The sequence below is a fragment of the Belonocnema kinseyi genome, chromosome 10 (genome assembly GCF_010883055.1).
Source record: "Belonocnema kinseyi isolate 2016_QV_RU_SX_M_011 chromosome 10, B_treatae_v1, whole genome shotgun sequence".
Classification (NCBI taxonomy): Eukaryota; Metazoa; Arthropoda; class Insecta; order Hymenoptera; family Cynipidae; genus Belonocnema; species Belonocnema kinseyi.
The window spans coordinates 43,964,803-43,986,324 of NC_046666.1; the positions used below are offsets into that span (position 1 = coordinate 43,964,803).

At 26.0% G+C, this 21,522-nt stretch overlaps 1 protein-coding gene across 2 annotated transcripts in view; it reads right to left on the reverse strand.

The window, feature by feature from the left end:
• Nucleotides 1-1,935: 1,935 nt before the first annotated feature.
• Nucleotides 1,936-21,522, reverse strand: part of LOC117181627 — a 186,128-nt gene continuing 166,541 nt past the window's right edge. For both annotated transcript variants that reach the window (XM_033374500.1, XM_033374501.1), the window contains 3 exons: nucleotides 10,239-10,775; nucleotides 6,429-6,803; nucleotides 1,936-2,450 (listed from right to left, as the gene is read on the reverse strand). In XM_033374500.1, the coding sequence (XP_033230391.1) occupies nucleotides 2,274-2,450; nucleotides 6,429-6,803; nucleotides 10,239-10,775 (1,089 nt within the window). In that variant the 3' untranslated portion in view covers nucleotides 1,936-2,273. The remainder of the gene's footprint in view (nucleotides 2,451-6,428; nucleotides 6,804-10,238; nucleotides 10,776-21,522) is intronic.

The window sequence follows — 21,522 nt, forward strand, 5'->3', positions numbered from 1 at the left end:
AATTTATGAATGAAAATTAAAACAATAATTAATTTGAATTCCCTGAAATCCCGAAAATATCTAAATTTTTCGAATTCTCTCGTTTCCCCGAAATCGTTAAATATTCTAAATTTCCGGAATATTCTTAATTGCTTGAATTCCCAAAACATTTTTAATTACAGAAATTCTTTGAAATCCCTAAGCGCTTTAGAATCCTCCAAAGTTTTTGAATTCCTGGTATAATTTAAATTTCTGAAAATATCTGAATTCCTTGAATTCTCTGACTTTCTCAAAATATATTAATTTCTTGAATTCTCTAAAATCCTTGATTTCTTTAAAATCTCTGAATTTCTTGAATAATGTTCATCTTCTGTTATTCTTGAATATTCTTTATTCCCTGAATTCCTGGAATATTATGAATTCGTGGAGTATTCTAAATTCCCTACGCGCTCTGAATTCCCTTAAAATCTTCGAATATCCTGAATTTTCTTAATTCCTTGAATACTCTGCATTTCCTGAATTCTCTGAACTCCTTGATTTCTCTGAATTCTCTGAATTCCCGGAATAATGAGAATTTCCTTTAATATTCGGAATTTACCAAATTCCTTGAATATTACGAGTTTTCTGAATTCTTTAAATGCCTGAATTCGAGAAAATTTATGAACTTCTTGAATAATCTGAGTTCTCTGAATTCCCGGAACAATGAGAATTTCCTTGAATATTCGGAATTCACCAAATTCCTTGAATATTACGAGTTTCCTGAATTCTTTGAATTCCTGATCTTTGAAAATTTCTTAACTTCTTGTATAATCTGAATTCTCTGAATTCCTTTTTATCCTGAATGCTCTGAAGTCCCTGAAATTCTCTTGAGTTTTTAAATTACTTGAATATTTTGAATTCCTGAAAATCCTTTAATTATCTAAATCCCATGAATCCCTTCGATTCTTCTGAATTCCTCAAATTTGCTGAATTCTTTAAATTTCTTTATTTACTAAATGCCTTGTCATTCTTCGCATTCCATATCATCCTTAAATATCATTAATTCCGCGAATATTAGGAATTCCTGAAATATTCTGCATTCACTGTAAGCCTTAACTAGTAAAAATTCCTTAAATTATTTGAATTATTCAAATACCCAGAATTCCTTCAAATCTTCTGAATTCTTTGAATTCAAAATTTAAGAAATTTAAATTAGACAAGAATCCAACGACCAAATTTGGCAAAGAACAAAAAAAAATCCTATTGTAATCTGAAAACTTTGAAAAAAATAAATAAATAAAAATTAATTTGCGGACAAAAATAAAAAGAGGAAAGAAAAATGAAAAAATATTATTTTTCTTTCCTCTTTTTTATTTTTGTCCGAATACTAATTTTTATTAATTTTTTTCCAATTTTTTAGATTACAATTGGATTTTTTGTTTTGTTTTTGTTCGTTCGTTGTGGTCAAAATTTGGTCCTTGGATTCTTGTTTTTTTTTCATAATAGGAGCTTACATTCTTTGAATTCCCTGCATTTATAGAATTTCTCAAATACCTCTGATTATTTTGATTTCAAAGAATTGAGGAGTATCCCAAGCAATATTTTTGAGATAGCTTTCTCATTATTTAGCCCCTCATACATTAAATCGTAAAAAATAAATCAAATTATTAATATATAATAATACTCGTTGCATATTATTCATTTAATAAATAAAAATCTGATAATATTAAATGATTGGAGAAAGAAAATAAGAATTATAAAAACTATGAAAATAGAAATAGAAGAAAATTAAAAAAGGGATTTAAAAAAAATGTCGTACATATTTGTATTAAACAATATTTTATGGGAGATTTGAGGAAAGTAATCTTCTTTAATAACATTTGGCTAATGAAAAAAAACTGTCAGAAAATAAAAAACCTTAAAAATAATTATTTATTTATTTCTATTAACATTAGGGTAAGAAATAAAAATCAATTGTAGACTCTACAGTGGCGTACAGTTTATTTGACATCATTCTCGTATTTACACTCATCGTAAAACATAATAATAATTTTAATAATAATAATGATAATATATTACTACTTAAGAAATAATTACACATACTTTTAATACATATTAATTAACGAGAATATGAATTAATAAGCGCTTAATGTACTTTAACTTGTCGCTTGTCTAATGCTGAGTGTAATCACGTATTTCCTATGTGTATTTTTATGTAAGTGTGTGTGCTGTGTAATGTGTCTTTTTGGTTTGAGTATGGAATTATTACGAATGTATTTGTAATCAGAGCGATATTTACACAGGACATGAGCAATCTACTCTGCATGATATGGATGAGGTTGAGGTGATTCTCCATCGAAAAGTGCCATTTTTAAACGCTTGCACTTGGCTCTACGATTCTTAAACCAAAATTGCACATTCTTCGTCTCCAGTCGAGGAAACTTCTGTCTATAGGGCATTCTATTTAGCTCTTCTGTATACTTTAGGATTAACTGAAATTAAAAAAAAATTAATTAGAAATAGTTACTTGGAACTAGTTATCAGAAAATTTAATTAAAATTAACATTTGAAGAGCCAAACTCATTATTCATTATAGATTAGGCAGTTTGTGTACGGGCGATGCCCATTATGACAACCCTCACGCACTGTTTCGAATGATTTCGTATACAATAAAAAGGACAGAATAATTATTATTTAAGTAAAAAATTAGTGTCATAAACTTGTCTTTGCCGACTTACTCACTTTAATGATTTGTTAAATTAACAAAAAAGATTAGGATAATGTATTAACGCTAAAGCGTTTTTAAGCAAAGTTTCAGCATTTAACTTGCTTTATTATATATCCTCAAATAAAAAATTAGCACAAAAAAGTTGATAAATAAATGAAAAAATAATTTTTTTATTGATTTATGCTTATAAAAATCACTTTTAGAAACTTTAAACTTATGAATAGAGTTGAGAGAGAGAGAATTATGCATATAATTTTAGTTCTCAAGGTGCTCTATTATTATTTTTTAGTTTCCGAAATACTGTATAATTTATTATCATCTTATAGTTGAACATTATTTTTATAAACTGTTTTCCAAGTTTTCTTTTCAGGAAATACTCATAAGCTAGCTTGTTTTTACAACTAAATCTAGATCTTTGGAATTTTTAATCAAAATACTATTTTTACTTTGTTAGAGTGATTAAAATTTGAAGAGAAAAACTAATTATTCATTACAATTCAGGCTGGTTGTGTACGGGCGATGCCCATTTGATGGACTCTCACGCAGTTCTGGGATCATCAGACTATTCTAACAAAATATTTTTTATTTATTATAAAAACACACAGCAATAACAAAATAAATAATAAATATAGAGGTCTTTGTCACGAATGGTGAAATTTAAGCCCCGGTAGATTCATTCACTTCAATGATTTGATAGATTTAAAAAAATAATACTAAAATAAAGTACTTACGCTAAAGTGTTTTAAGCAAAGTTTCAAAATTTTAGTTGCTTCAATTCACAAATGAGAATAAAAATATAGCTCTTATTTCTACTCGGTAATATCCCCAAAAAAAATTAGCACACAAAATTTGAAAAATTATTAACGAAATAATATATTTATTCCTTTAAAAGCATTTTTAGAAACTTAAGAATTATAAACATAATTTTAGTTCTAAAGATGCAATCAAACCTAGTTCTTCAGATTTATTCAAATTTATTTCAAGTCGGTTAATATTTTAATAACAAGACACATTATTTATTATTATTATATATAAAAATTGAATTATTTTGCTGAAAAACCATCCCTTGAGGAAGAAATTTGATCTTTTTCGGTTAAAAATGCGACTGTTTAGTTGTCTAATTATTTTAATGCAAATTTTACAATTTTATTGAAACCTAATCTTTTTTAGTAAAAATTTAACTCACTTGGTGCAAATTTAAGTTTTTTGGTTAAAATGCAACTTTTTGGTTTGAAATTCAATTAATTTTATTCAAATTTTAAAATTTGATTGAAAGTTATCCTTTTAAGTTGAAAATTAAACTTATTTTTAATTCGCCTTCTTGAGCTGAAAATTAAATTACTTTTGTGGGAAATTCAAATATTGGTTGAAAATTTGTTTCCTTTTTGCTTAAAAAATTTCTCTTGTTAGTTATTTCAACTATTACATTTTTTGTTAAAAATTCATTTTTTATTGAAAAATAAATTATTCTATGTTTAGTTCAATTTTCTTAAAATTTAAATTAAACTTTTTAGTTGAATGTTTATCTAATTTGTTAAAAACGGTCAAATAAGGCAGAAAATAATATTTTTATTTGATTTATACTTATAAAAATCACTTTTAGAAACTTAAAAATTATGAATAAAGTTGGGAGAGAATTATGAATATAATTTTAGTTCTCAAGGTGTTTAAATATGATATTTCAGTTGTGAATTCGGTAATAACTTTTAAATAATTTCAAGTTTTTTTTAGGAAAATACTTCATAAAAGAGCTTATTTTTACAATTAAATCTAGTTCTTAGGATTTATCTATGAAAATTCTATTTTTACTTTGTAGAATTGGTTAGTATTTTAAGAATGAAACTCAATATTTATTGCAAATCTGGCAGACGGGCGATGCCTATTTTGTCGACCCTCAGGCAGCTGTGAAATCGCTAGACTATTTTAATAACTCATACTATTTTTTATTCATACGAAGAAATTTAAATAAATTCTAATTTTCTAGCCAAAAAGTCAAATGTTTGCGAAACAATTAGATTTCTAAACCAAAAAAGATGAAAAATGTAAAAAAAATTTATTTCTTCATCTGTCCTCGTTGACAAATTTGAGTAGAAAAAGGAGTATTATTTTCTTCAATAACTTTTAAACGTGCCTTTATTTTTGTAAAGGAGAAGTTCTCAACTTTATGTCAAAATTTTAAATAAATAATATTTATTTGATTATAGTTTATTTTAATTTAATTTAGTTTATTACACTTTCTAAATAACTGCTCTTTTAATTTTTGGTGCGAAATATTGAAACAAAAAAACTTTAATCCTTTTTTTAAAGTCCCATTTAAAAAAAGACATAATCCCAATTTTGCAACTTTTTGGCAACGACCCATACAGTTAACCGGGCTATAAGAATACCAATCTAAATAAATATGTATAATACTGATATATAGATATGTAACTCGAGTAAATCAGAGATATAAAAGGAAGATTTACAATTAGAGGAAAGTTTAGATAATGGAAATGAAATGTATGTTTACCAAAAAGAATTAATAAATACAAATAAAAGAATGAATAATATAAAAAAAGGATATAAAAGTTACGATTCAGTGAGCATTTCGTAGAAAATTAAATTTTTTGTAGAAAAGTCGTCTTTTTTGTTAAAACATGAATTTTGTGTTATATACTTTTTTGGCTGGAAATTAACTTATTTGGTCAAGAATTTTTTTTTCTTGAAAATTACTTTTTTACTTGTTAATTTAACTATTGCATTTTTGGTTGAAAATTTATGTCTTTTAATTGAAAATTCGTCTTTCATAGAAAATTTATCTTTTTGGTAGAAAATAAATCTTGATGTTTGAAAATTCATTTTTGCAGTTTGAAAATTTAAATAATTGGTTGAAAATTTAATTATTTTGTTTAAACAAATTAAAATTATTTCTTAATAACCAAGTATTATATCAAGAGGTCTTTTTAACATATCTGAAGTTGATTAAAAAAACGAATTCCTTTTATTGAAAAATGACAATATTATGCATTTGTTAATTAATTTTGTCATTTTTCAAATAAGACTAATTGTCTGAAATCAAATAATCGCACAAAAAAACTATAAGCAAGATATTTATCATCGTTTTTGTTAAAGAATGAAACAAATCTATTTTAAAATGACGAATTTATTCATTTATAAAATTTGTTTAAATAAATAAAAAATGGTCTTTATTTTTTACGAGTCATATCGAAATTTTATCTTTTTCAGATTGCCACTTAAAACACACGCATCTGCAGTAGCTATACATGATTTTTACTAAAAATCTAACTTTCGTTAATTAATTTGCTTATAAAAATTGTAAACAATTGTTTAAATATTTGATACTTCCGGATATCGTTCAAGACAAGTTTTTTCACTTATTCAGTCTACTTTCGCATAAATTGGATAAATTCCCAGAAAATGGCATCTTCGAATTTTTTAAATGTATTTTTATTGTTAAATAAAAAACTTAAACAACTTTTGAAAAAAGATGCCTTGACAACTTTGTTTGAAATTTCATAAGCTTTAATTTAAAAAAATCAAAATCGGTCGAATAGTTTGGGCTAAAAGTTAATTTGTTCACGGACACCTCATTTGGCCCCACTCTGGGGGGGGGGGAGGATATTTTGTCACGGTTTTGTTAGAGGGGTGTGGGAGGGTCCTTAGGCTTTTAAAATTTGTTACGTAATTAAAGTAAGGCCCCTAAAATCAAGCTTTCGATAATAATGAATAAAAGTGAAATTACCGCATGACTGGGATGAGTATTGTGCGTGAACCACGTCTCGAGTTTCGGAACTTCCGTGACGGGATCGATGAACGTCCGGTTCCGTTTTCTCCTCTCGTCGAGCAAATTTGTTGGACATCCCGGAGGTCCACGAGCAGGGAGATAAGGAGACATGTACATGACACCTGGACTAAACACGTGACTTGGTAATAAGGGAAACCCTGGTGGCAGTGGACCTGTTGGACTAGCTTCATCATCATCAGAACCAGAGGATGCTCTTGCATCTTCCTGTTTTACAGAAGATGGCGTCAAAGATGAATGCTGATCCTCCGGTCGAGTTGTCAGGGAGAGTGGTCCCGGAGGACTTCCGGAAGCGTATGGTGAAGGAGATGGTGACTGAAACAAGAAATAAGAACAACAAATTATTTTCAATTCAGGGTGTCTATACCCTGTTCAACGAGCGAACGAAATCGGCCGCGCTGTTTTTTTTCTTGAGGGAGGCGTCGACAAATTTTTTTCTTCGATGTACAGCCAATCGCTGTTGAAGGGAAACACAATTTTTTTAAATAGTCTGACCCAAGTGCTCTCTGAAATTTTTTTATAACCTTCATTAGGGCCACCACTAAACCCTTGTCTGCGGGGGTCCTACGCCTACATTTCCCTTTCTTTGACAATCTGCGTGCGTCTCTTCTAGGTTTTCCAGGACAACAAAATTAAAATTTTTCCAGGTACATTTTTTTTACAGTGAAAAAATACTTGTCATAAAATATGGTAAAAATTATAGGTTTAATGGAACTGATGCTCATTTGCAAAATTTCAGATACGAGCCCACAATCTCAGTTTATAGTAAAAAAAAAAAATAGTTTTTTGGTTATTGTTTTATTACCGTGAAAAATCACGGCGCTACAATAAAAAATGTTTCAATAATTTATATTCTTTCAACGTTAACAACCATTAAATCAGTTTAAAAAAATCAGAATTGGCTGGGATTTTAATTATTCATTTTAATTTTTAATTTTAATTAATTTTTAATCAAATAAGTAAATTTTTAACCAAAGAGTTGAATTTGTAACCAAAATCATAAAACTTCAACCTACGAAATGAAATTTTTTAACCAAATGATTCAACTTTTATTAAACATAAGATCAAACTTTTAACTAAAAATTCAAATATAAAAAAAATTTAACTGAAAATTCAGAGAGCTTAATTCTTAGCAAAAAAGGTGATTTTTAAATACAAAAGTAAGAATTTTTTGTCCAAACAGGCGATTGTTGAATAAAATACTTAATTTTTCGAAACAAAAGTTGAATATTTAACAGAATATTAGAATTTCCTATTGCAAAAACAATTTTTTAACTAAATATTAGAATTTGACAACAAAAATATTGAGCTTCAGACAAAAACAGAGTTAAGTTTTTAACACGAAAAATTAAATTTTAAACGAAAAACTGAATTGTCAAAGAAAAATTAAATAGTTGCTATTTCAACAACAACAAATAACAAATTTTCATCAAAATAGTTGAATTTTAATCAAATTGTTTAATTTTTAAACAACAAAGATGAATTCTAAACCAAAACGACAAACTTTCAACCAAGAAGATCAATTTTCTAGAAAAAAATGAAATTTTAACAAGATACGTGAATTTTCAAATAAATAGTTGTAATATTTACAACAACAAAAAATTATTAGTAAAAAAGAAAATAAACAAAGTAGTTACATTTTCAACCAAAGAGGAATTTCTAAAAAAAAAAAATAATTTTTAACAAGTCAGGTCAACTTTTAACCAGAAAATTCAAATTTCCAACCTATAAGACAAATTTTTTTAAACATTTTAACTTTAAACCTGTAAATATTAATTTTCCATCAAAAAGACAAATTTTCAAGTAATAAATATTTTTTAGTTGTGAAGAAAAACATTTTTATCGCAATTGTTGAATTTTCAAGCCTAACGTAGAGTTTTTTGTTAAACATTTGTATTTTTAACCCGAAAGAATTAATTTGCAACAAAAAGTTTAATTTTTAACCGAAAAGTTGCAGTTTTAGCAAAAAAAAAGAAGAAAATTCAACCAGGAAGGTTAGTTTTTTACTAATAAAGACGAATCTTCAGATAAAAAAGATAAATTTTCAACAATAGATGAAAAAGTTACATATTTAAGTAAAAACTTTATTTACAAAAACAATGTTCAACAAAATAGTTACATTTTCAACCGAGCAGATTATTCTTCAAACAGATAAATGAGTTTTTAACAAAGTGGTTCATTTTTCACCCAAGCAGTTGAATTTTCACTTTTAAAAAATTCAGAAAAAATGGAATAGTTACATTTGCAGTTAAAGAAAATAATTTGTTAACAAAAAATTAGTTTTTAAATCAGTTTTTTGAACGGAAATTCGTTGTTTTTAATTGAAAATTATGTATTTATCTGATACTTCAACTATTCCAATTTTTTAATCGAAAATTTAACTGGAATTTTTGATTCACAAATTATCTTTTTGAGTTTTAAATAGAACAATTTGTTTGACAATTCGTCTTTTGGTAGAAAATTCATCTTCTTTGTTGAGAAAAATTCTTTTTGGTTAAAAATTCAAGTACTTTATTAAAAATTCATTTATATTGTCGAAAATTTAATTGTTTTGTTATAGATTTGGTTGAAAGTTCTTCTTTTTTTGTTGAAATTTCTTTTTTCAAAACATTAATCTTCTTGATATAAAATTCAATTATTTTGGTACAAAATTAAAATATTTCGTGAAAAATTAACTTTTTTTTGTAAAAAAGTCGTCTTTTTTGTTTGAACTTAAATTTGTTTGTTATGTATTTTTTCCGCTGAAAATGAACTTATTTGGTCAAGAATTCGTTGTTTTTTTCTTGATAATTACTTTTTTATCTGGTAATTTAACTATTTCATTTTTGGTTGAAAATTTATTCTTCATAATCGGTAAACTCAATTATTTCGTATAAAATTTCTGTATTCCGTTAAAAGTTATTATGATTTAGTTTGATTCAACTGGTTGAAAATTCATTTTTTTCAAATAAATTTTTTCATTGAAAATTGAACTATTCCATTTTTTGGTGAAAACTTATGTTATTCAGTTCAAAATTCGTCTTTTGTAAAAGATTAATCTTTTTGGTAGAAAATAATTCTTGTTGTTTGAAAATTCATTTTTGCAGTTTGGAAATTCCAATAATTGGTTGCAAATTCAATTATTTTGTTAAAAATTCAACTATTCTGTTTAACTAATTTTATTTGTCAAAAATTAAATTTTTTGTCGAGCATTCGTTTTTTTGGCTAAAAAATTAATCTTCTTATTAGAATATTCATCTTTCTTGATAACAAATTCTTTTTAGTTAAAAATGAACTTTTTCGCTGTTATTCAACTGTTGACCACAAATTTAATTTTTTTTGGCTGAAAATTAAATTATTTGTGTTGAAAATGTTTTTTTTGTGTGTATTTAAAAGTTACCTACCTCTAAAACATTAGACCTTTTAGCTTAAAAACTTTACTATTTTATTGACAATTCTTATTTTCGGTTTGAAAGTACATCTCTTTTGGTATAAAATCTTTTTTGATTAAAAATAAAACTATTTTGTTAATAATTCAAAATTTTTTGACTTGAAATCTTAGGAATTGAAATTTTTTAAATCCCCTGTTTTAAGAGTATTTTGAACTGTGATGCGTTATTTTTTTCTGGATCATGTCGCTAAAGAGTGTCAAGGAGAAAACTAATTCCGGATGTTGGTAAATGCTTATCTCCTATCTATTTTGTATTTCACCTACAATCTTTTAGACTTTAAACAATTTTTGTAATATTAAATATTGTCAATTCTTCTCACCTGATGCCTGGAATCCTCTTCATCATCAGAGCAATCTTCACTGATCATGCTAGCCCCTCTTGGACTGAGACCAGGTGGACTATAGCCATTGACACCCCTAGTTTCAGCCCTTTTCTGAGCAGCCCTGGCGTTTTTGAACCAATAAACAACATTGTGAACATCCAGAGGTTTTCTTCCTCGCCTCGATTCCAATGAATTCAATTCGTTGACATAATGGGTAATTTGGGGACGAGTTGGATGCTGATTTTCACTGAACCAACGCTGTAATCGAGGAAGTTCGAGTTCTGGGTCGAAACTGGTTCTCATTCGAGTTTTATGGGAATAGGGAAGAAGACTAGGATGTGGATGGCCTATGTGACTTGTGGGTCCCATTGGGCCTGTCCCATCAGGTTGAGGGCTTTGGGTTTGATGATTTTGGGGTGGAATCAAGTGATTCATCCCAAGGGCTAAATGCTGCTGTTGTAACCAGCTTTCGAAGTTTCTTCTTGTATCTTCAGAAATATCATTGACACCTCTGCAGAGAGAAGTTAGAGTCAACTGAAACAGAAATTAGATATATATTATCGAAATGTTCATTTTTGTTAAACTGATCATTCTATTTTGAAATTTTTAACCCAAATTAGTCACACTTCGATAGAATCGCATAATAGTCACACTGGGTGAAATTGACCCCAACAATGCTTCCAAAAATAAAAGAAAAGAATTGTTAGGTATTATTTAAGGATTGCAAAATATGATCTTTTAGTTTTTGTAACCCAAATTAATTGTTGAAATATTTTAAAAAAATCGGCGACGTGGTAAACAGGGACTCGACGAGGAGCTCGAACATTTTTTAAGGTGAAATTCACCCCCTGTGATTAATTAGGGTTAAGTATCGAACTATTCCTTTCAATTACAAATGAAAGATTATTTGAAATCACAAGATATATCTAAACTGAAAACAAAATTTCTTTATTATAAGATTGATATATGGATAATTTCAAATTGATTTTGGAATTATTGTCCTCCACCATCTTCATAGTCTTGACGCATGAAATATTATATTTTTTTATGCAAATTGTAATCAAAATTTAACAAAAAAAAATTAAAGTTGATATTTCAACTAAACTATATTTTTATTTTAAATTAAAAAGAAAGAAAAATGACTTTTCTACCATAAAGGAGGAAGTTTCAATCCAAAAGGGCGAATTTGTAACAAAACAGTTGAACTTTTGATCAAAAAATATGACTTAACAAAAAAGTTGAATTTTCAGAAAAATAGTTACATTTTTTGATTAAAAAGATGAATTTTTGAACCGAAAGATTAATTTTTCTACAAAAAAGTAGTATGTTTTAAAAAACAGTTGAATTTCATAATGAAAAGATGAAATAGATCATTTTTCAGTTTTTAAATAAATATTTAACAAAGAAAAAAACTTATTTTCTACCAGTTAAATTAAATAAAGAAGATTAATTTTTAAGAAAATAGTTGATCCCTCAACTAAAAAGATAAATCACAAAAAAAGAAGATTCATTTTCTACTAAAAATACGATTTTTCAACTAAATACCTTAATTGTCTATAAAACAGTAAAATTACCAACCGAAAACTATGCATTTTTAACAAAAAAGTTAATTTTATATAAATTAGCTATATTTTTAAGTAAATAGTTTAATTTTCAATAACATTACATTTCTACTGAAAAGAAGAACTTTCAAAAAAATATAAGAACTTTTGAATGAACTTTTGAATTTTCTTACCAAAGAGAGAATGTAATAATGTATATTTTAACCAAAAAATATTCCAATAAAAAATATAAAAAGGAAGAATTAAACAAAAACAGATTAATTTGCAGACAAACAGTTGGGGGTTTACCCAAAAAAGATTAATTTTAAACCGAAAAAATTAATTTTCAACCTAAAAGACTCATTTTCGACAAAATATATGAATGTTTAACCAAATAATTGCATATTTAATTCAAAAAGATAAATTTTCATTAGAGAAATTAATTTCATCAAAACTAGTTTTCTACAAGATACATGAATTTTCAACTTAAAAAGATCAATTTTCAATTAAAAATATAAATTTCTAACCAAAAATGGAATAGTTACATTTTAAGATTAAAAAATTAAATCTCAAACAACAGTATCAAAATTTCCACAATTTGGTCAAAAATTTCAAACAAAGAAAAAATAATTTAAAATTAAAATTAGGAATGTTCGTTTTTCTTAAATAGATTTTTCGCAGAATAGTTCAGGTTTGAATCAAGGAGTCGAATTTGTAATGGATAAAAAAAAAATAATTTTTAACGAAAAGTGTAATTGTTGATATTTCTACAAAGAAAAATTTTAATTTAAATGAAAAACAGTTGGATTAAATTTAAAAAATACAAATTTTCAACACAATAGTTTAATTTACTGCCGGAAAGATGAATTTTCAACTAAAATAATGAATCTTAGAAAATTAATTTGAACAAAAATGTTCAGAAATATTAGGATGGATCGGAAATAAAAAATTGTATAAATTGAAAAGGTTTTAACTAAACATTTTTATTTTTCAACTATCTGATATCTTCTTAATCTTTTGAATCAGATTTTAAACACAAAAAAGTTTTTCTATACTGAAAAAAATTATTTTTAATTTTTAGAATTTCTAGATTTTTTTCAGTTTTAGGTGTCCATAAAAATTTAATTTCTCTTATATAAACTCAAATGAAAAATCTAACACAACAAGGAAATTTTTCAGTATTAATGCGTTTTCAAATTAAATTTCCAAAGAAAAAAAAGGAAAATGCAATTTATGAATGGCCCCTAAGCATAAATGAAAAATTTGGTAAAATTCTCTTTCGGAGTTAATAAGATCATAAAAACGTTCAAACAGTCAGTGGCCAGAAAATTTTTGTCAAAAAATAAATAATGAAATTCAAATGTAAATTTTATTTTAAAAAATAACAGCTTTTCACCACAAAATCCGCTAGGTATAAAAAAACTAATCAATTCTTGGAAATGAAAAATACACCTAAGTGATAAATCAAAAATTCTTCTCCAAGAAAATAAAAATTTATTTTTATAGTATCGCATTGAGATGACGATCTTTCGGTGGAAGGACTACAAAAATATATGCAAAAAACCTTTTTATCAAAAATTTTTATTTGATTTTCAAGAATTTTTAAGTAATAAACCCATTTTCGGAAAAATGTTGCTTATTTCGTTTTGCAGTGCCATCATTCAATACTAAAAACATTTATTTTAAGGAGTAATACGGTATTTAATGCTCCAAATTCCACGCTTATGCCCAATCTACCCGGATAGAGCCATGACAATTTTGTCAAAAAAATTAATCATTTATTAAATTTGAATGTGAATTTTATCTAAAAAATAAAAGCTTTTTGCCACAGAATCCGGTAGGTATAAAAATATATAAATACTCAATTCTTGGAAATAAAAAACAAACCGAAATGATGCTAACAAAATTCTGTTTCAGTAAACTATAATACTCTAAAAAATATCTATGCTCAAGGGATTACAAAATTATTATGCTTAACTAACACGCTAATCTTTAAAATCAAATTTAAATAAAAAATGTTTTCATTGCTCTATTACAAAATAACAGCTGACACAAATCTTTTGATCAAATGTATTTTATTTTTTAAGAATTTTTTATGCAGTAAACCTACTTTTGGAATAATGTTAGTCATCTAATTTTGTATTGCCACCCCTTAATGACAAACACATTTTTAAAGATAAAGACGATATTTAGTGCAAAAGTAAAAAACAAATCTGATTAATTCTAGTTTATCAAATTCCCAGCTATTCCCCGGCTTTTCCCGTTGCTTAAATGGCCAGGAGGTTTTTTTTTAATAAATAAATAATGAAATTTGAATGTAAATTTCGTCTACGAAATGATCGCTTTTACCACAAAATCCGGAAGGTATAAAAAAAATAGAACTGCGCAATTCTTCGAAATAGAAAATAAACATAAATGACTAGCAGAAAAATATTGGAAGCTTAAAATTCTGATTTGGATAATAACTTGTTTAACTATAAAGAAAACTATCGCAAACATTGACTGTAGAAATCAGCAGGAAAAGACGTGAAGGTGATAAACATAAAAATGTATTCTAGCTGGAGGGGTTAATAACAAAATTCTCGGTAATCAACCAATCAAGGCAAATCACGAGGTTTGAAGAAACAAGGTTTCAAGATTATGGAAAAGTTTAGTGAAATAAATAGTAGGTAAAACGAGCGCCTTATCGTCATGATTTATAAGAACAAACATTCAAATAGAAGGATCAGGGACGGTGTCAGTTAATGAGTTAATCAGTGGATTCAGTGAGCAGTAGCGTATAAGCCCCTTGATTACGAAAACTGTTTGGTGAATTTTACAACCCTCCCCTAATCACTCACATCAGTCGCATACTTGACAGCCATCAGAGAGATTTCAGAAATCGTATAGTAAACATTACAAACATCAAAATGAGGCACAACAACCGGCTTATCTAAGACACTGGTTAAGTCTGATTTACACGTATTCATTTCGAAGCATTGACGTAGTTGTAGACAGATCTCCCTTCAACTTTTAAAGCAGTCCTATTGCAATCTAATTTAAACAATTTTCTAGTACAGGTGCTAATGGCACATTTTCAGACAAAAATTGCCTTCTAGGCAATCTTTAAATAAACTGATTTTTGATATTGCTTCAGAAACAATTCATGAAGTATAAAATTTATCCTTGTTTGGGTAGGGTCCACATGTTGCGTGTCACATAAAATGTCGCGGTTGATTTTTTAACCTAAAGACTTGAGTTTTGAGACTAAAGTTTATTTTCTGTCAAGAGAAATGAATTTCCAATAAGAAATGATGCATTTTTAACAAAACTGTTGAATTTTCAACCAGCGTGATGACTAATAAAGTAGTCGAATTTTACGCCAGATTGATACAATTTTAACCAACAAGGATGAGGTCTCATACAGGGGTCTGATTTACTCATAAAAAGATCAAATTTTAACCAAAAAAAGTTACCTTTTTCGATCGAAAATTGAATTTTCAAGCCAAAGGACCAATTTTTTTAGAAAACAGTTGTATTTTTTCAAATTCGAATTTTCAACCAAGCAAATTAATTTTAAAAGATATTTAGCAATCTCAAATGTTTTGAAAAAATTACAAATGTTTTAAAGCCTTCCCTTCAAATTATAAGTTGCCTGAACATTGTTCTCTTTCTTGATTGAAAAATCTTTTTGTTTAAAAATTCCATAATTTTGTTGAAAATTCGTCTTTATGGATAATTTCTGCTCTTTTTGATTTAAAATTAAAATATTTTTTAGTTTCAATATCAACTATTCTATTTTTCGTTGAGAATTCATCTATTTGGTTGAAAATGTAACTATTCTTTAAAATTTCTTCTCTTTTTGTAGAAAGTTCATCTTCCGGATAGAAAACTCATCTTTTTGGTCGAAAATTCAACTATTTTCATAAAAAATTTAACGGTTTTGATTTGGAATTAAACTATTTATTTAAAATTGAACTATTTGGTCGAAAATCAACTTTTCGTTGAAAATTTCACTTTTCGCAGAAAATTCGTATGCTGGCCTCCAAATTCATGTATTTTGTTAAAATGTTGTCTTTTTGAGTCAAAAATTATATTTTTGGATGAAAAATTAATGTTTTTTATTAAAAATTTACTTATTTTCTTAAAAATTTGTTTATTTCTTTTTAAAATTGACTTTTTCATCTGAAAATGTAGGTATTAAATTTTTGGTGCATTTTCAACGAAGAAGATTAATTTTCAACAAAATTCATAAATTTTAAAACGTTAAACAAATTAATTTTTACTAAAAACAAAACGAATTATATATCTCTTGAATTAAAAAAAGGACAAGTTTTAACAATATAGCTAAATCCTCGGCTAAATAGATGCACTTAAAAAAAAGAGAATTTTTAACCAAATAGTTGAATTTTTCAAAATGATGAATTTTCAACAAAATAATTTGTAGGTCAATTAAAAAGTCCATTTTCAATGAAACAGTTTATTTTTCTACTAAATTAAATTTTAATCACAACCAGTTACACTTTCGACCAAATAATTGAATTTTCAAGCCAAAAGGACCAATTTTTTTAGCAAACAGCTGTATTTTTTCAAATTCGAATTTTCAACCAAGCAAATTAATTTTAAAAGATATTTAGGAATCTCAAAAGTTTTGAAAAGATTACAAATATTTTAAAGCTTTCCTTTCAAATTATAATTTGTCTGAACTTTCAAACTTCGTTTCAAAATTCCTCTTGTTGAAAAATTTAAACCCTTTTTGATTCAAAATAAAAAATATTTTTTAGTTTGAATACCAACTATTTTATTTTTGGTTGCAAATTCTTCTCTTTCGTTGAAAATGTGAGTATTATGTTCATATTTCGTCTTTTTTGGTAGAAACTTAATCTTCTTCAGAAAAAACTCGTCTTTCTGGTTGAAAATTCAACTATTTTCATAAAAAATTGAACGATTTTGATTTTGAATCAAACTATTTATTTGAAAATTTACCTATTTGGTAGAAAATCAAGTTTTAGTTCAAAATTCAACTTTTCATAGAAAATTCGTCAATTTGGGCTCAAAATTCATGTATTTTGTTAAAAATAATTTTTTTAAATTATTTTTTTTGATGAAAATTTAATCGTTTCTATTAAAAATTTACATATTTTGCTCAAAATTTGTTTTTCGCTTATTGAAAACTACTTTTTTTATCTGAAAATTTAAGTGTCTGGTGCATTTTCAACGAACAAGATCAATTTACAAACAAAATACATGAATTTCAAAACAAATTGTTAAATGTTGAACTAAAAAAGACTAATTTTCAACCAAAAATGAAATTGCTCAATTTTCCGTTAAACAAAACAAAAAGAATTTTTAACCAAATAGTTGAATCTTCCAAAATGAGTTTTCAACAAAATTATTTTCAGTCAACCAAAAAGGCCATTTTCAATCAAACAGTTTAATTTTATACTAAATTGTTGAGTTTTCGTCTCAAAAAATTAGATTTTCAACAAAAAATTTAATTTATAATCAATTAGTTTAATTTTCAAGTAAAATAATGAATCTTTTATAAATGAAAAATAAATTTTTTACAAAGAAATTAAACTTGAATCCATGTAATTTAAAAATTTCATTCAAAAAATATTTTCATTGGAAGAATATGAATTTTAATCAAAATACATAAATTTTTATTCAGAAAAAATTAATTTTCAATTTAAAATATATTAATTTTTTAACCAAAGAGATGAGTCATTAACCCCAAATTATAAAGTTTTAGCAAAGTAATTCAGCTTTCAAACGAGTGTTGATTTTTTGGACCAATAAATATGAAAAAAGATGACAAACGTATAATGACACATTATAAAAAAATTTCTTTTTATAATTTCGACCAAGATTAGTTAGATTATTTTTTAACAAGTGGTAGAAAAAAAGAAAAATGTAGTATAACAAATTTTATTGTTTCTAAATTTCTTCGTTTTCATTAGCTTTTGACGACTGATATATAAAAGAATAAGAATGAAACAGCAAATATTATTCTTTGTTGGAAATTCTACATGCCAAAGACTTAATTTTGAGTCAGAGGAAAAACAGACTAAAAAAAAGCTCCCAGAGTTAGGGCCTAAAAAACTAAATTTCCTCATTTTTCTTATTTCTGTATAACTATTAATAAAAAGAGTTCAACATAGTCATATTTTTTTTTCATCACAATTATACATGCCGAATAAGCTTCAATTAAGTGTAAAGAAAAAAAGAAAAAGATTTTTTTTTATTCCACATCCCGCTTGAATGTACGATTCATTATTAAAATTAATTTTCAACTTAAAACAATTTTAAATGAAGAATTTTGCAATTTAAAATTTTTAAATCTTTAGGGTTAATGAAAATGAATATTAAGTCTAAATTTAATTCTTAACAAGTTGAAAATTTTTTTAAAAATGTTGGCCAATGTCGAAATAGTTTAAACAGTTTTATAATGAAATTTCTAAAAAAATGTACAAACATTAATGAGTAATAAACGTTGAAATATAAATAGAATAAACTGATTCCAGAATAATAATTTATGGTGATATGTACTGGATAAGAATTTGCTATAAACGAAGTATGCCTTGTATGCTTAAATACAAATCTATTTAACTTTAAAAGATAAGGCTCGATATTAAGATATTTTCTATGATTTTTTGTATGAAACCTTAGCTATGTTCGTCTTGAAGGTTCTACTTTTATTAAATAAGAAATCTTTTCAAAAAATAGGCAAACTTTTTTTTTTGTTTTGAAAAAAGCATGTTTGAGAAATATTAAAAAAAAATTATTTTTATTAAAATATCAAAACGCAATATTCAAAATCAATATCATTTTTCAGATTTAATAACAAATAGTGGATTATATTGACCCTCAATAATAAATTTGCTGGAGAATGTTGGCGTAACTTTTTGGCTTTAGGATCTAATCAGTCTTTTGCCTATAGTGTATAATTTAAATATTTAAGACATTTTAATAAAAGTATCGCATCTTTCGAGAATCTTCAGTGAAAAAGATTAGGCTCTAATACAAAAGAAATAATATTTAAAATAAGAAAGTGTTTATCAGTTATTAAGTTAATTAAATATAATTCACAAAACTGCGATAACAAATCTTCGCACATATCTAAGGGGCTGTCCATAAATCTCAAGACGCGTTTTTCCCTTTTTTTAATAAAGATGAGAATAAAATTTTCCTTAAATGAAAAGAGATACAACGATATAAATCAAAGAAAAACGCGTCACGAGATTTATTGACGGCCCCTAAGAGAACCAACTAAAATTATATGTATTCAAATTTTATAATTTTACATAAATAATAAATCACATACGATACCAGACTTATCTGTAAACAGAATGTCTTTATTTTAAACATTAATATAATTCATCAGACAACATTTATATTCGGAATATTCTTCATGATCTTAAATATTACATTTTGATATGTCAATCAATATTATTTTTGATTATAGTTTTTTTTAAATACAAAAATTTTGAGAGACTTTACATCGTTTGAAAAATGTTTTTTATTTAATAGAAACGACAATTTCACCACAAACATTGCTAAGGTTTCTAAAAATATCATAGCATTGATCTTAATATCTATCTAGCTAAATTTGCTTTTTTTTGCTTTTTATATGTGAATGGAAATTAAAAAATTTGAGATGACGAGCGTTAAGTATTTTAAAAATTGAAAATGTTAAATTAGCAAAAAGAAAAAGTCAATGTGACTGATTTTGATTGATTTTGACTGAGTCAAATAATGCGGGTCCCAAGACCTACACATCAGTCAAAAGCTGTTCAGTATTTTGACTCACTAATGAGATCAGTCAATTTAAAGTATCTAATCAGTAAAGTGAACTGACTGATTCAGTAATTTGGAACGATCTAAACTGTAATTTCAATTTATTAAATTAATTATTTTGGACAATCAAATCTGTTATTTTAAGTGTAGAATCGTTTAATTTGAATGATCTAATAAGTAACGTTTTTATGTTTTAATAAGTAACTTTTATTGATTAAATCATTCATTTTGTATTTTCTGAGCAGAAAATTTCGTAAATAATTTCAGTCATTTTGAATAGCCTAAACTGAAACTTTCACTGATTAATTAATTCATTTATAATGTTCTGTTACGTAGGCCTCACTAATTAAATCAGTCATTTTGTATAATTCAACTAATAGATTTTAACGAGTAAATCAGTAATTTATTCTTTTTTAATAATTTATTAAGATGCGGGAATTTTATTAACAAATTTTGATTTGCAGATAAATTTAGACCCATTTTTATGCTAGATTTTTTGCTAATTTGCTTCCCGAATGGTGAAGAAATATTGTAAGTTTGATGCAGAATAAACTGTTTTTCTAGAAAAGAGAATTTTTGTCGAAAAAGTGAATTTTTCCAAATTTTTCATAAACAGAGCCAGATTTAACAAAATGCCAAGGAAAAAGTTTGTTATTTTCTAAAAAAAAAACAGTTTAAGACCTTCTAAAAAAATAAATGTACTATTTTATGATATCTTGTATCGTTTCCGAGAAAAATAAAGAAATTCAATTTTTCAAAAAGAATTCTTGTGTCTCTCGTCGTTTTTCTATAACATTCATAAATTGTCATTAGCTCCTGAAAATACCAAACTTTCGTGATTTGGTTTAAAAAAGTATACAAATAGAAATTGTTTAAACAATTGCAAAATAGATCAAACAAAAAATATTATTCTTGATATTCATCAAGTATATCATTTATCTGAGGAATATTAGCTTTTTGGGATTTATAAGGACAAAATGATTGTTTAAGCAATTGAAAATTAGTTAAAAAGTACTTGGAAATTTTTTAATTATCGAAAAAAAAAATAAATCATGAATATTTCCAAAAAATGCCGTTTTTAAAATGAAATTTACATAAAACTGTTATTTCGTATTTGTTGGGGTATTTTTCGGGCACAATACTAGGTGATTAGGAAGGGGGGGGGGTTAGACTTTATTGGGTTAAAAATTAGAACTTATTGAGTTAATTTACAAAAAATTAATAAGAATTGAAGGGGCCATTCTTCAATAATTATATAACTAGAATTAGAACTAGAACTAAATAACCTACTAGAACTGGATAAACAACAAAATGGCAATTTTTCAACAGAGCGAAAAAAATTCTGTAAAATCGAAATCACTATTTATAAATAGAATAAATGTCTTTTCCCAGACGAAGTGTTGTTCAATGAAAGCCAAAAAAGTTTCATCAAAAAAATTATCAAGGTTCGAGGAAAGGAATGTGCAAGTTGACAATCTCAAAGTCACACTAATCTAAAATTAGGCTAGGATTGACTGCGGATTGCGATAAAAAATTCAAGTTTTTGTTTACAGATAAAATACACTCATGCTTCCTAGATATTAAGTTTCAAAATTCGAGTAAATAAAGCTTAATGTAAAAAAATAAGCTAATTCCGAGAAAAACGACTGAAAATTTTCAGATTAAATTGGTTATTTAAAATCAGATATTGATTAAAAAAGGAGTTTTTCGATTTTTTGTAAAAATTAAAAATGGGGATGCTGAAAGGGGGAAAAAAGGTTTGATCCAAAAAAATCTTCTGTTCCGAGAAAAGCAAAATTAAATATCGTGATAACACTGAACTAATAGAAAAAAGTAAATGCTAAAAGTTTAAAAAACGTGATTACTGTCTCAAAATCGTAACTAAATTGTAACTAAAATTTTTAATAACTCGGATACACGGGTTAATGTTGACCAATTAGAAAAAATTTCTTTTCGAAACACGA